A 16,085-nucleotide genomic window follows, 5' to 3' on the forward strand; every position below is an offset into this window, starting at 1 on the left:
ATTTAACAAATTTCTATTTGACTTTGTCCTGTTTCTTCTTGCGGGCACCTTGGCAATTTTCAAAATGGCAAAAAGCAAACCGGATCCCTGTTTAAGTCCATGTAAACGGCGCGGTAAAATGAATATTGTTTTGTCAAACTACGAGATGACAGCTGACGTTTAGACAGTGATGACTGGAAATTGAGTAAGACAGATATGTTTTGCCAGTGAATTTCGCGTTCCCCACCTGATATTCACGTCAGGGTTTTTAACATTATCTATGGAAAGTGCAGATTTGGGTTAGTCTGCCATGTGCGCGCCCACCGCTCGTATTTATATGCGTTTGGGCCACCTATATTGATTGTTTTATCCTAATAATTTAAATTTACGAGAAGGCAATATAAGAAACCGCAAACTAATTTTTTTAGCTCCGTTTCCAAAAATTATTTCCACTGTCCGATGGGATAACATCTTTAGAAAGCCTTACACTAACAGTAGATATTTTGTCATTTCATAAGCATTAGTCGTGAGTTATTAAATATTTTGACACTTTCCGACCACAATTTTAATAAAACAAAATAGCTGAAAGATGTAACGTACAATCGACTATTTTGGAGACAATCCATTATTATTTGAATACTTATTAGCAAACTATCCAAAATGTAATCTCCATATTAGCAAAAGTCTTCAAATTTAAGAATAAATTCAAAGCGTTTGGTAGCACCAAGAAATATTTTGAATACATACACATTTGATGAACGCACACGACCCACCATTTTATTTCATTCTAAACCAGTGCTCGCCTTTTAATAGTTCGTTTTTGTGAAATTAGCGGTAAGCGTTTTTATTTATCAAGAGGAAAAATACCTGGTTAATTTAATTAAAGACATTAACTTTTGCACCAAAATGATCAAAGCACCAGAAAATATTTATCCAGCGGGTATTAAGCTAGAGGTAAATAATTTTAAAGTAATACATTTCATCCATGTTTTGCAATATCGATTTTAGAAAGTGGAACTTTTATTTGTTTTAAAGAAATAAAATGAAAATGGCATAAACGAACTTTAATTTGTTGCCTAAATATTAATCGGTAATATCTTGGGTAATTTAGGAACATCAGAATGGAGGAGAAGTGGAAATTGATCATCTTCGCAAAATGTTCATTGGCGGTTTGTCGGCAGTAACAACCGAAGAGTCACTTCGCGCTTTCTATAAGCAATGGGGCGATGTAGTTGACGCGATAGTAATGCGTGATCCAGCAACAAAGCGTTCCCGGGGATTTGGATTTATTACATACTCTGACACTTATATGGTTGATCGCGCACAAGCTGCACGTCCACATGTAATTGACGGAAAGTGAGTTCATTGCATATAGATATTTCACGCATATTTATAACATGAGTCATTAAATTTTTCCTTTTTTTCTACTAAAAATTCACAGGCAGGTAGATTCAAAGCGTGCTTTGCCCAAGCCTGAACTTGGAAAGCCAGAAGCTAGTACTACAGTAAAAAAAATCTTTGTTGGTGGCTTAAAAGAAAATCACGATGAACAGACTTTAACCGAACACTTTTCACAATTCGGTAATGTAGTTGGAGTTAAAATTCTAACGGATAAAACAACTGGTCGCAAACGGGGTTTTGCATTTGTAGAGTTTGATGACTATGATGCAGTGGACAAAGCAGTGTGTAAGTTTTTGTTCTACAGATGCATATATTTTGTTTAAGTATTAATACATTTGTGGCATTTTTGTTTTTAGTGCACAAAAATCACACAATTAAATATGTTCTGGTAGATGTGAAAAAATCAGTTTACAAACAAGAGTTGGCTAAGAAACGCGCCACGCAGGCACAACAGGCAGGCGTTCCCCCAGGCGGAGCACCGCCAGCAAACGGCTACCAACAACCTGCCGCGCCCTATGCCCAACAGCCAGCTTATGGATATCCACCACAAATGGGTCCACCGGCATACAATGGATGGGGAGGATATCCCCAAGCTGCGCCACCAGCTGCGTACCAACAACCACCTCCAGCTGCACCTGTCGCGGGCTATGGCGCTTATACAGCTCCACCTCAAAACGGTGGTGCTCCCGGCTGGGGTGCGCCTGCCGCTTATGCAGCACCTGCAGCTTGGCCGCAAAATGGTTACGCAGCAGCCCCACCCGCTGCTGCACCTGTGCCACCACCAGCTGCCGCACCTGCAGCTGCACCTGCCGTAAATAGTTGGAATGGTGCTGCTGCTGCTCCAACTCCAGCCGCTCCTCAAAATTTTGGTGATTACCAACAATCATACAACGGTGGCCCACAAAAAGCAGGCAGCTTACAAGGAAACAGAATGAACCCATATAGTGTGTCGTCAGCGCCTAGTTATGGTAAGCAATAAATGCTGTAGACGTTTATATATGTTTCAAACCAATTCAAACGATCATCTGCCCTTTTCCTACTTTCCTTATTCTCATTTTAAAGAAGTTTAGTTCAGTATATTAATTTTCGTGCTCTAGAAAAGTAATATTTTTGTATGAAATATAAGCTAGCTGTTTGAATGTAAACAATATTTTGATAAAAATTCTGACTGCCCACAAAGAGAAATATAAACAATTCGTCTTATCCCTCGTGGTATTCCAATGTGTATGTTGCACATAATTGATACTTATACGAATAACACATGGACAGTATTTCCGTTTTAGCATATATTGTATATTTGTATTTTAATTGCAGTATTAATATTCCAGAAAACATAGTTCCTTATTTGTTTTGGATATGCATATACTTAATTATCACGATTTCAATTCATTCATATTTTCTGTATAAAATTGCAAGGGAGTAGTAGTTCCCTTTAAAACTAATTAACAGTTGAATGCTAATACTAGCATTTTTTGTGCCATCAGTTGTGTGTATCTATGACAAAATTTTCTCGGTCATAAATTCTATAAATATTGAAAAAAAGAAACGTTCTTCACAGGGTCAGCCGCTTATGCCGGTTACCTGAATACGTCAAAATCGACGGGCATATGTTCATCTGTAAACTCTGCTTATAAAACACAGACAAAGCACTTATACTAGACTATAGAAATAAAGCGGATTAAAACTACCATTATGTACAATATAAAGCTATTCAGTAAGAAAATTGTCTTAAAAAACGGAAGGGGGAAATACTTCGAAATTATATATGAATGCGTGTTGCCACAGGTACGTTGCTATGTAGTATTTAGACATTCGATTTGCTTATCTCACATTAGTAGGAAGCTAGTTGATTTTAAAGTGCGTTAAAGTATATATATGTCTGTATTACATGTGAACTTATAAAAATGACAAACAAGTAATTCTAAATTAAATAAATTAATAATTGGCGCGTACACTTCTGTTAGGTGTTTCGCTAAGCTCCTACTCCTATTTGTGGTGTACGTCTTGATGTTGTTCCACAAATGGAGGGACCTACAGTTTTAAGCCGTCTTCGAACGGCAAATGGTTTTTTATGAGAAGCTTTTTCATGGCAGATATACTATACACTCGGAGGTTTGCCATTGCCTGTCGAGGGGCGACCGCAATTATAAAAAACGTTTTCTATCACTTGGTGTTTCAAGCACGGAGACTCGAACCTGTGTACTTCTGAATTTTAAATTAAGTCGCAGAAATAAATGAACTCAAACTTGCTGTTCAAATACAACATTAATTGAATGACTCGGACCCACTTGCCCTGATTTAGTTGTGGTTATGTGGTTGTATCAGCATAAACATTCCCCATCCTTCGTGGGAACGATTTAGCTGAAATATTTGCTATTGCTTGAACTCAATGCTTTCGGTACTATATTTTAAATAAATTGATGAGCGCAAAGGTTTGCAGGAGGTTTCCGAAAAATATTTTGAATATAACTCATTTCAATAATAAGAATTAAATATTCGATTAAAAGCAGAGTTATATATATTGCAGTCCGAAAATAATTTAATGGGGCAGGATTGAAACTAAAATATTGTTTACTACTAATTTTTTGTTTTATAGAGTTGTTTAAATATAAAATACATCTTTTGAGGCAGACAATTGTGTGAACGTGTTTATTGAACATAATACTTATTGTTTGTTATTATTATATACTATGTTCCTGTTGGTAATTTGGCTTATTATTATTTCCATATTTGTTTTATATGTCTTGTAATCCTTGACCTTCAAAAATTAAAACATCTATTTATGCATATGAATATCAATATTTACTACTACTATAAATTATACAATATATCTTTCTTTATTTCCCATATAGGCATTTAAGATGTATGCTTATACATAAAATTAAAGTACTACTACATAAATAACCAGAATTATTTTAAGAGAAACAAGTAAAAAAATTCAAACCAACCCAAATCCAACCCCATGAAAGAAAGATTTACATAAAATGCACTACGTACATTACATAGAGCAATACAAGAACAAAACGTAAAAACGCACTTCATTAAGGATGAATATCGATATTTATAGTATCAATATATGTATGAATCTATGTATTTTTAAACTATAATTTAAATAATCCATATGCTGGTATATACACATTAATATGTAGCGTACAGCAATAATATAGTAGATCACTTAATTAGATGATGATTCTTAATATCGGATAAAGTTTTGCCCATACACATTACCAGCGTGCTTACATTTTGACATAACAAATAACAAAACAAAAATGTGAAATAGCGCAGTGCAAAGAAAAAACCAAATTAGATTCCCAGCGAAACACGGATCAAAAATGCCTGCTGCAATAAGAAACTCACCAGCATTCAATCACATATACAGACATTGATCAATATGATAAGAAGCTTAACATATATAAATTATCGGCACAGCTGCAAAAGCGCTTCAGAGCTAGCATGAAACTCTAAAAAGAACGGCAATGGTTATTGCTATTTGTTATATTTATCTTTGCAATTGAAAATTGAAGGATTTTGTTTTATTTAATTTTGCTTTTGTTTTTCTTTCTTTTTATATAAAACAAGAGAAGTGAACTGTTTGCTTAACATCCATGACATTAAACTTTTTGTTTAAAAGAACACCAAATTCCTTCTATTTTGTGGCACTTAACTCATAGAACAGCTGAGTGTGTGTTTTTTTCTTTTGAATTAGAACTTAAAATATTGAAAATTATTAAATGTTTCTAAACGTTGCAAAATTAAACAAAAACAAAAAAATTCAAACAAAAAATAAAAACAAACATTTTTTACTATAATGATAATTAAATAAGTGTGTTACAATATATATTGTATTTAGTAGTAATATGTATAAATACATTTATAATACTTGCGATTAAAAGCTGAATTACAAATAAAGTATACTATGCAATTCATTTATATGGTATATAAGTTTTATTGCATTTTTTACTTAACTCCTTATTTTCTCTTTAAGTACAGATATGGATATCTAACAACTATGTATACGATATTATTGATATATAAATTCGTATAACATATTGGTATTGCAGCCCTCTTATTTCTACTTATGAACTTGTATAACAATGTATGTTGCAATGAAGTATTAAAAAAAAAGCATGAGAGCTGAGGCATTGAGTTATGTACAGTTATTAATATGTAATATTTTGAAAGTACGAACTTTAATTTGCCATTTCATCAAATTAGTTTGTTAAAATTCCGGTGTTTAAATATAAATTTTGTTCTGCACGAGTAGCAAATTTAGGAATTGCGCACGTTTCCTGGAGGTTACCAATACAACAAGAGAGTTTTTACTCGATTCCGTGGAGATGTTAAAATATTGTTTGTTCCGCTACCTTTATAAAATGAAAGAAAAGAAGCATATGGCATTCAGATGTCAGTGTGACTATATGAAGATTATTTTGACCGCTGCCTGTCTATATACGAAAATAGTCGTAGGTGTTAAGATTAAACAGTTGCTGTGAGTCGGGTTTTTTTTTTTTTGTTTTGTAGATATACATAAATCCGTGTTGTACCGGTTTCTTCGAAGAGACACGAGTGCGCAGGCTCTGGAAATCTAATAAAATTTAATGTGTTCTATCAGATATCGTTACATATAGTTCGTATGTTTTTAACATTAAAGCAATTCCTCGTTTAATAATCGTTACCCTGTATTATTTCGGTTTGTGAAAATATGTATAATTTGGACTTCCTTTCACAATATGCATACATTTTTTGAGAAATCCTACTGATACCAACTTCGGTTCAAGGAAAACGTATTTAACAGTGTCATTGAATTTGAAAACGATCTCAAACGAAACATATGACACTGTAACCTATATGGAATAACGTCAAGTGAAATACAATTCTTACGCATTTAATTCGTTTGTTTATGTTTTTTATATTATTGTCCATTTAAAAAGACCGCACTAAGTTTTCATTCATTCTTTGGGTTCCTTACTGTTAATATAATAAGGTAGAATATGCATATAATATAGTAACAGAGGGACTATACAAATTATATTTTGTTTAATATATTTTACATCGATGTGTAGCGATTTTTGCCTTATTTTACGTTTAAATTTCTTTTATCTTAAATTACACCCATAAATGTGTTGGGGTGTATATAATATATTGTAACATTTTATTATCGGTGCAACACTACGTTAACTTTTGTCCTTTCAGGTATTTGAGGTATACAACTTAGCGTGTATGTTACTGAAACAATATATTCTCTACAATACTTTTATTCGCACTGCTACTGATATGCCGCTATAACATACTCGTACTACCAAATCTATGTTGTGTATATATTGCTTTGTATCTTGCTACTATATACTACATACCTACATATGTATATTCATTATAACATATCGCATATACACCTATGTACATATATATGACTAAGTATGTACGTACTTGATCTACTAAGTAAGTAAAATAAAGCGTAAGTAAGTGTACATATTTATTGTAAAGTTTATGCCCATACGCCAATAGACGTTATACCCAACGTATACGTAACTGAAACTGTTAATTTCAAAATGTCATAACTTTTTTTTAAAAAATCGTACAATAATTTAAAAAAATGGGTTTTAAAGCTAAAGAGTTGTACTATGCAACCTTTTCGTCGAAATTGAAAAAAAAAAATTTCTATCCCAAAAAAAATTATCAAAAATGGCTAAAATGGCCATTTTTTGACCTTTTAGGCTTCATTTACCAAAAATCCTGACGTGATGGAGCATTTTGAAGGTCAGATGCGTTTTCAGCGCATAAAAAACTACAAGAAACAAATACAGCCATTCTAGAAACTCACCCTCGCAGGACTGTGTAATTTTTGGCGCGAATGAACGCTTGCAAAAATTAAGAATACTTGAAGAATTAAGAATTATCGAAAACGATTTATTATGAACAAGTGGAAACAGCAAATTAACTCTTTGTAATGCATGCACCATTTTTGCTAAAGCTCAACATCTTTTGCAATGAAAGTGTCGTAAATACGAAAATATTTAAAACTATCTGAAAATCGGATTTGTTTTAGTAATTATTGTATTATTAATATATACATCTATATGTGGCTATGCTTTCTTAAGGAAAATTACATACTAATTAAAATGAATCACATTCATTTATAAAACCGGTTTGGTAAAATTCTAGTTTTTATTTGCCCAATGTTTTTAAGCATTTAATTCGTTTTTCGAATTCTTAATTCTAAAGTATCGAGTATATTTATAAAAAAAAATGTTTGAATTCTTTTTTCATAAATTTTACTTTTTTTTAGTGCTGTATCATGATTCAATTTATAAAGGTTTGCTCACTTCTGACATTTCCTTACAAGAGGTTGCATTTAAGGTGAAGAAAATGGAAAAAATTAAATCTTTTTTTTAGCAAAAATGGTAGGAAAAAAGTATTTTTTTACTTACATGGAAACAAACTGGGAACGGTGTAAAAATAAATTTTAATTAATTTTGAATGTAGGTATGTAGCATATCACTGTGTGACAAAAAAAAAAAATTAAATATACTATTATGGAGACCTAGCACAACTTATGGCTATAGAAAAACTAAACAAAATGGTATAGGAGAAATTTCCAATACACCCCCAAAATCTCATTTTATGGCCATAAAACCATTTTTCAGTAGGTTGATGTGAAGAATCACTCCTAACTTCGCCAATTTCCATCCGATTTCGAATTTGTTTTTTTAGTTCGAAAGAACAAAAACAAGCCTTTTTGACAGTGTGTTGACAATTTTTCTGAAATGACAACTGACGAGACTGTAGACGGAAGTATTTGGAATTTTTTTATTTTTTCTCTATTTTTTCAACTTTGATATAATTTTTACGATATTATCCGATATTGAGGATTTTTTTTAGTACACTACTGTTATAGTAAATTTAATTTTGCGTCGAATGAGCTATATTTGACTGTAATTGAATTAAAATTAATAGAGTTGTGTGAGTTTTAAGATTTTATTTTTTTTTTTTACTAATTTGGTATGTACGTATAACTTACGCTAAATGGGAATAAGGACGTGTTTTGATGCGTTATTATAGATACGTAATATTTATTGGAGTATATATGTATACATAAGAGTACACTGTACTGCATACAACAGAACTGGTTAGAACTTACGAAAATATTTGACATATTATAGCACATTTTTTTTTAGTAGAAATATGGAAAGCTCCCAAGTGTACCAAAGTTCACACTGTACATTGATTAACAAAATAAGTTTGTTATTATAATTTAACCTTATTAAAACGTCAAAGTTTTATTGTTTGTTTCATTGAAATTCAAGAGATATAAATCAAAACGTTGCCAGAAAAGTCGAATTTCTCAATATTCTCCGATGATGTGGCATCATCAGCCTTATTATAAACCAGATGATTGTTATTTTTATAAAACGGACGTAAACGGTCATCATTATAAAGCTCGAAAGCACATAAAGTATGCTGATGTTGCAACTGTTAAGAACCCCGTAGTCTTGGACGATATGATTGACTCAACTGCAGGCACTGAAGGAAGTTCAACTCATTGCTGATGATGATCAAACTGATAACAATAAACCTGATGATGAAGAGTACTTTCCGTCTGGTTCTAAGTCTTCAGAACGACACATTGTATAAAATTCAGATTTTCAGGATCTTTCTCGTGATTTACTTCTATCGGGAAGACAATCTGAAACGCTCGCTTCTCGATTTAAACAATGGAATTTAGTTGATGACAACTTCAGATGAATGATGATGATCAAATTTCTTACAGAGAAGTATTCAAAACTGATGAAGAGAATGGCAAATGTACCATACCATACTAAACTCCAAAGGGCCGTTTCCAATGCATTTTTAAGTTTGGAACCAGTTCCGTACCATACCGTACAATGCTGCACTGCACAATACTCCAATAAATATTATGTGTTTATAATGACACTTGTTATCATTTTCATGCTTCGATGCCTACATACCAAATTAGTAAAAAAAAAAATAAAATCTTAAAACTCACACAACTCTATTAATTTTAATTCAATTACAGTCAAATATAGCTCATTCGACGCAAAATTAAATTTACTATAACAGTAGTGTACTAAAAAAATCCTCAATATCGGATAATATCGTAAAAATTATGTCAAAGTTGAAAAAATAGAGAAAAAATAAAAAAATTCCAAATACTTCCGCCTACAGTCTCGTCAGTTGTCATTTCAGAAAAATTGTCAACACACTGTCAAAAAGGCTTATTTTTGTTCTTTCGAACTAAAAAAACAATTTCGAAATCGGATGGAAATTGGCGAAGTTAGGAGTGATTCTTCACATCAACCTACTGAAAAACGGTTTTATGGCCATAAAACGAGATTTTGGGGGTGTATTGGAGATTTCTCCTATACCATTTTTCTTAGTTTTACTATACCTACAAGTTGTACTAGGTCTCCATAAAAGTATAAAATCACTGTCGCACAGTGTATTTTATGGACAATATAAATATATGTATTTCGTATATAAATAAATACATATATGGGACAAGTAGAAACTATTAGCGAAAAATTCCAAGCCTGATATTAAAATAAAAAATTGCTTTACATAATTCAAGATTATATTTTGTGAATTATTTTTTTTAAATTTAAAATGCGAAGTTTCGCCAATATGAAGCTGTTATGTTACCTAAGCAAAATAGGATCATAATGAATTATTTCATGGATGAAATGAATTCATCATAAATTTAATTGACGAAAACTATTTATACCTTACTTTACTACGCTGTGCCCACACAAGTTTGGAGTTTTGACATCTAAGTCGCGATTATTCTTACTTTACTAACTACGGGGGGGATAAACGCTAAAAAAAAACACTTTTTTCATGAATTTATTGTAGCGAAACGGTTCAAGTCAGTTTATTAAAAGTTGTTGCATATTATAAAGTTACATTTCAAGAATATTTGATAAAATTTTCATGTAAAAATATTGAAAAATGAGCGAATGAGAGCACATTTACGTAGACGTCTTTTCAAAAATACATTTTGCAGTAGTCAGCATATCTCAGCGTAGAATCATCTGAAATCAAAAAAATCGAATAATTTAGTTAAAGTCTAAGTTAAACTTCCCCCCAACGTTTATTTTGACGATTTATTTTCATTTTCAGCCATTTGGTAGTCGTTTGAAGTAAAAAGTGATTTTTGACGAAAAAATGCCGCCATTTTGTAGGTGTAAAACCACCTTAATATAAAAAAAAAAATGGCGAAAAAAAACGTTGGGGGGGAGGTTTTTTATATGTAAAATATGTGTGCAAAATTTCAAAAGGATCGGTTGAGTAGTTTTCAAATGCCAATGACTACGCACTTAAAAAAAAAAAGGTTCGAGAAAACCGCGTTTAAAGTCTGCTGCGTCTCGGCAGATGTTTGAGGCGGCTCGGCTTTATGCTCTATAACTTAAAAAGTTTTGCTCGGATTGACTTAGAATTTTAACACGGTATTTTTGAAATGTTTTACTACAATAACATGCAAAAAAAAAAAATCGATTTTTATCCCTTACCCCCCCTTAAAACTTACCTTTCTTCGTTTTCCGCCATTTTCTCCTTTGTAGTTGAACATATATTGCATATTGCTTTTTTAGTGATGCCTTGGTTGTTGCATATCGAGAACATCAACGATACTTTTAGTAACACGAGACATCGTCAAAGATTTCAAGGTTGCGTATAGGAACATGATACTTTGTTCCAACACAAAGCAACAGGCGTTTTGTAAAACGCCCCTTCTTGTCGCCGGCGCTGGCATTAACGTGTTCTAATCACGCAATAAGCATTTCCAAGTAGCTGCTGCATGCCGAATATTTGTACCGTTAAAACTTTTGAATACTAGCTCCAATTAACAATACTCAGAAAGCTGGTACTGGGATTTGCTAAGCCTCCTATAAACACATCATTCACCCAAACAAGATCCGTCAATCCCAACTTTCTTATAATGAAGCCTCCAATGTTATCGATAGCGTCGGGACTATCTAATTATTCTTTCTGTTTTAACTGTTTTAGGAAATGCTAACTCTTTGCAAAACATGAGCTCCTTCAAAATCACATCATAAGAAATAAAGTTTTTTAAATTCTCCATTAAGGGGGTAGTATGGTATTTTTTTTTTTTTTTCATTTTTTTTTTTTTTTTTTTTTTTTTTTTTTTTTTAAATTATTCTATAACATCTTAAGATTATTGTGTGAAAGTTTGAAGTGCATTAGAGTAAAATTGACAAAGACACAAAGGATTAAGTATCTACCTCTCCAACCGGATTTCACGCTGCCGAAAATAGCTACCTACGTTTTTCTCACACTTGCCTTTTTTACGGTCGGTGTCCACTGTAGATTCATATCTACTGCACCGATTCTTTTCAAATTTGGTTTTTTTGTTTCTTTACTTTATTCACGAGGTAATGACGTCGAGTTTTTTTTTTTTTTTTTTTTAAATTTTGTCATATTTTAAAACAACAAAGTTTTCAAGTTTTTTTTATGAAAAATCGGTGTTTTGACTTCAAAGCGCTTTAAAAAATTAAAAAAAAAAAAAAAAAAAAAATTCGACGTTGTTACCTGCGAAACTTTATTAGCTGATGAAATCAATTTGGTTTTTTGATTTTAGTTGATCCAGTAATGAGTTCTGAGGGACACCGCAATAAAGCTTTTTTATGAGACGTCCGCGAAGATTCGCTGCCACCAACTCATTTCTTCATAAAAATCAATGAAAATTTCACACAATATTCTTTAAATATGACTTTATAATGAAGTAATTTTAAAATTTTGAATAAATCAACTGTGTCCAAAAAAAATTTCGATAAATATGCTTGTTTTACACCGAATTAACCATACTACCCCCTTAATGTATCGATCTCGGACTGTATCATATTCTGACTTAAACGGCATGTCAGGATGTATTCCATGTCATTGATAGTCGTGGACAAACCGATACAAACTCTTGAGGGAGTTATTGCTCGCAAGCACACCCTTTTTAAAAATGAAAAGTTTTTTCTACAAAGTTTATTTTTTTACACTTTTATTAAACATTTCCAGTGTTTTGCTAAGGGAACTGATTTGTCAAGAGGGAACGAGAAAGCTGCTTACTGAGCACACCTTTATTATTGAATTATGGTGCGGTATTTCCTTTCCATTAAAGGGCGTGTTTAGTATACTTTTTACAATAATTTTTTAACGAAAGTTATATAAATGAGTACTTATACAAGAATGTGCGTTATACCTAAGGTGTGAGAAGAGGATTTATTTTAAAGAAAAACGGTAAGATTTTTTTACAAACATCTTCCTTTGAATGCTTACACTTACAAAGAGAGAACAAATTTAAGGCTGGTGCATTCCAGTTAAATATATAATATTATTATTATTATACTATGTATTTTTACTACTGAACAAAAGAAAAAGTTTACATATCTCTTTGGTTGAAATACTAAATTTTCTAATTTAGAGATGCAAATTTCATATTTCATAAAAAAAAGATGTGTTCGTCGCAACCAATAAGCCATTATTGTGTTCATATTAGTTTTTTGATGGCTTTTTGCTGATACTAGGCTAATTAGCTACCGCAATATTGCAGAAATTATATCTCGCCGAACGCATTGTTTCAAAATATGGAAATAAGGACCAAAAACTTCGCTTCCGCAGTGTAAACTTTTATATTGTGCTTGATTAGCCAGTGATGAACCTCAGATTGTCAACATTTTACTGACGTGGCGTTGTTATTGTTGCAGTCATTATACATGCATATATGTACATACAGAGCGTGATGCTGTCTCATAAAAAGTAACACTGCCACAATTATTACATTTCGAACACCCTGAAAATAAATCCGTTCGGTATCCTTTTCGTTTTTAAACAGAATTTAGACGCCGAAGCCTGTCTCTTACAAGTTCCCTCATAAGGTTTATGAATATTTTCATTCATTCTTTATGTCGTTAATTTTAAGATAGTTTAAAAATTGCTCAAAAGTTCCAATAGGATAAATATCACGACTTTCAGGTTTTCAAATATTTTGTGCAGATACGAGTATACAATATCCAAAGCCTTGTTTCGCTTTTGAAAATTAACTTTATATGGCTGGTCGACGTGGTTATTTGCCGATTTCGCCACATTTAACAAAGAGTTTCATTGAAGTGTACTAATTTTTGCACACGCTAAATCGACTCCTTTCGTCATTGCGAGCATTTTGGTATATATAAATCTATATGTTTATATCAATCTGGATGTCCTTTATGCTCTTACATAAAACCGTTATGTGAACAATATGAAGTAAAAATATTGCTGGTATTCTTTTTTTTATTATACTGTAAGAACGACAACTCCACTTCAGTCTTTGGTCATATAGAAATCTGGATCTTCCCATAATGTTGACGTGGATATCGTGGAATCATGTGAACGAGAGAGTTAGCCGGATTCCATATAAACTAATAACTGTAACTAAAAACTCGGTAAAAATATATAAATTAAAAAGAGCCGTCTAGATAGGTATAGTGTATAGTTTTTCTTTGTCGGTTGTAAAAAGATTCAAATAAAATTTGAATATTCATACATTGTGAAGAAGCTAGTCTTGATTTGAGTCAATCATGCTTTATAGTAAAATCATTGCATAGCTGAACATTATAAATACATATATAAATTTACATCTACGTACCGCTATACATCGATTTTATTCTTATTTATAAATATATTACATACTATTAATTACTATAACCAAGATTTCATTAAAAAAAATCATGATTATCTACATTTGTGTTTTTATATGTATAACCGCCTTAATGGATCATCTAAATTACGGTGAACTAATTAGAAATGTTTTATTGGAAAAATACCATTACTGTTTAACAATAAAACATTGACAGGGAGATTTCACAATAAAGTTATGCATTGTAAGGAAGTGACTGTGATTTGATAAACTTTTAAGTAAAATATCTTAAATTAAATTAAATTTAGTACAAGCTAAAACGATTTTGGTATACGTAACTCATTCATTAAGGAATCTCCCTGCGGTGAAACCTCTATATGGCAAAGTTCAAGGGCCAATTCAATTATTTTGTTATATTCGTAGGTAAATATGTACATATGCCATCAAAAACGCAATACAGCGAAATAAAAAAGTAAAAAAAAAAAACACTAAATTTTTATTTATTTTTTAATAAAGGATTTGTGAATCCATTCATAATTCCTTATATAGGGGCTTTGCTGCTGCGTACAGTGTTTTTTTTTTCATTTATTTGTTTCTCATTTAATTAAATTCTTTTTAATGAAAGTATAGTTCATTCTCTTATAAAAACCATATAATTCCAGGTTTAAACTTGGTGCAAATTACAAAAAAATATGAATTTTTAGTTGCTTAAAAATCGCGCTTATTTAAAAACAATTTTTTTTTTTTGGCGGTTTTGTGCATGTTTTCCATATTACGAATGCTCGGCATTTCTTTTATTTGAGGGGGGAAAAACATCAACCAGAGTTTTTCATTATAATGGCATCATTCATATAGAGGTTTCGCCATATATTAGTTACGTAGAAATCCATCCAACTCATTTTTATGGATATACATACATTTTTATGCTCACCAAGGCAGCTTGTGTGTTATCCCAAATTTAAATGTTACATTACATCGTAATTTTTAAACCAATAAACATATTTATTTTAATGTTTCTCTTTAAGCGTCCCACGCGCCAAGTAATGAAACACATCAATCGTAGTTTTCGGTAGGAAAATCTTGTTCGACTGAAAGCACGTAGCCTGCAAGGGTCATTGAGGATTTGCGTTATTAAAAGATTGCCTGGAACGCAAGGGTATATTTTCCATCAAGGTGCATCAAGGCTTTTCGAATGAATTCTGCCAAGTTGTACGTTACGACGAGGTTTGTTAAAGCGGTGATATGTTACTGCCAACAGAGAATATGGTAAGTAGAGAGTAATTTTCATTGGGCTTTCAGCGGCATCTATCTAATCAATTGGCCTAAGATGGTTTACAAAATAGAAATACAGTTGTAAAAAATTTGATTAAATAAATCATATAATTATGCTTACAGCACAACTATACCGTGTTTTCTTGTGTTTGTGGAAGTAAAAATTGTAACTAGGTTTTACAGCAAAGCTTTACTTAAAAAATGTACTATCAGTATTATTATTAATATTAAGCATTCAAAACTTTTCCCAAAGCAGGTCAATCCAAGTGCGGCCGCTGTAGCCGAATGGGTTGGTGCGTGATTACCATTCGGAATTCACAGAGAGAACGTTGGTTCGAATCTCGGTGAAAGTAAAATTAATAAAAAAAAATCATTTTTCTAATAGCGGTCGCCCCTCGGCAGGCTCGGCCAAACACCCAAAAAGGGTGTACGCGCCAATTATATATATATATATATATATATATATATATATATATATATATATATATATATATATATATATATATATATATATATATATATATATATATATAGGTCAAGTCCAAAGTAAAGCAAGTTTGTGAGTAAGATTATGGCAGAGTCGCTTTAAGAGGCATAAGGTGCTCTAGTCAAATCAATCCCCATTACATTCATTTAGCTCGGAGTATGTTCTCAACAAAAATATCTAACTGCGGACATTTTATGGAGTTGTAGTAGGAAAGTGGCTACAGAGCCGGGTACCACAGATTTATGAATGCATTCGTTTCAAAGTTGTATTTGCAAATCTTTTCTTATTATTTTGTACGTCTGTTCC

General features: G+C 32.0%; 1 protein-coding gene across 3 annotated transcripts; it reads left to right on the forward strand.

The window, feature by feature from the left end:
• Positions 1-753: 753 nt before the first annotated feature.
• On the forward strand, positions 754-15,388 carry LOC129248534 (ribonucleoprotein RB97D-like). Of its 3 annotated transcripts, XR_008582625.1 has the most exons (6): positions 754-933; positions 1,091-1,335; positions 1,421-1,665; positions 1,737-2,348; positions 2,939-3,165; positions 4,233-4,522. XR_008582625.1 is itself a non-coding variant. In XM_054888124.1 (5 exons), the coding sequence occupies exons 1-5, from the start codon at positions 886-888 to the stop codon at positions 15,081-15,083; spliced, it is 1,188 nt and encodes a 395-aa protein (XP_054744099.1). In that variant the 5' UTR covers positions 754-885; the 3' UTR covers positions 15,084-15,388. The 3 variants fall into 3 exon arrangements, 2 of the variants coding, with proteins under 2 accessions (XP_054744099.1, XP_054744106.1); XM_054888124.1 differs by lacking the exons at positions 2,939-3,165; positions 4,233-4,522 and adding an exon at positions 15,046-15,388; XM_054888131.1 differs by lacking the exon at positions 2,939-3,165.
• Positions 15,389-16,085: the final 697 nt, after the last annotated feature.

The sequence above is a fragment of the Anastrepha obliqua genome, chromosome 1 (assembly GCF_027943255.1).
Source record: "Anastrepha obliqua isolate idAnaObli1 chromosome 1, idAnaObli1_1.0, whole genome shotgun sequence".
NCBI lineage: Eukaryota > Metazoa > Arthropoda > Insecta > Diptera > Tephritidae > Anastrepha > Anastrepha obliqua.

Bases quoted from the DNA above. Each gene is read 5' to 3' on its own strand.
- LOC129248534 (XM_054888124.1), top strand. From the start codon at position 886: ATGATCAAAGCACCAGAAAATATTTATCCAGCGGGTATTAAGCTAGAG. The intron at 1,336-1,420 runs GTGAGTTCATTG...AAAAATTCACAG, and splicing joins CCACATGTAATTGACGGAAA to GCAGGTAGATTCAAAGCGTG. The intron at 2,349-15,045 runs GTAAGCAATAAA...TTTCTCTTTAAG, and splicing joins GTCGTCAGCGCCTAGTTATG to CGTCCCACGCGCCAAGTAAT.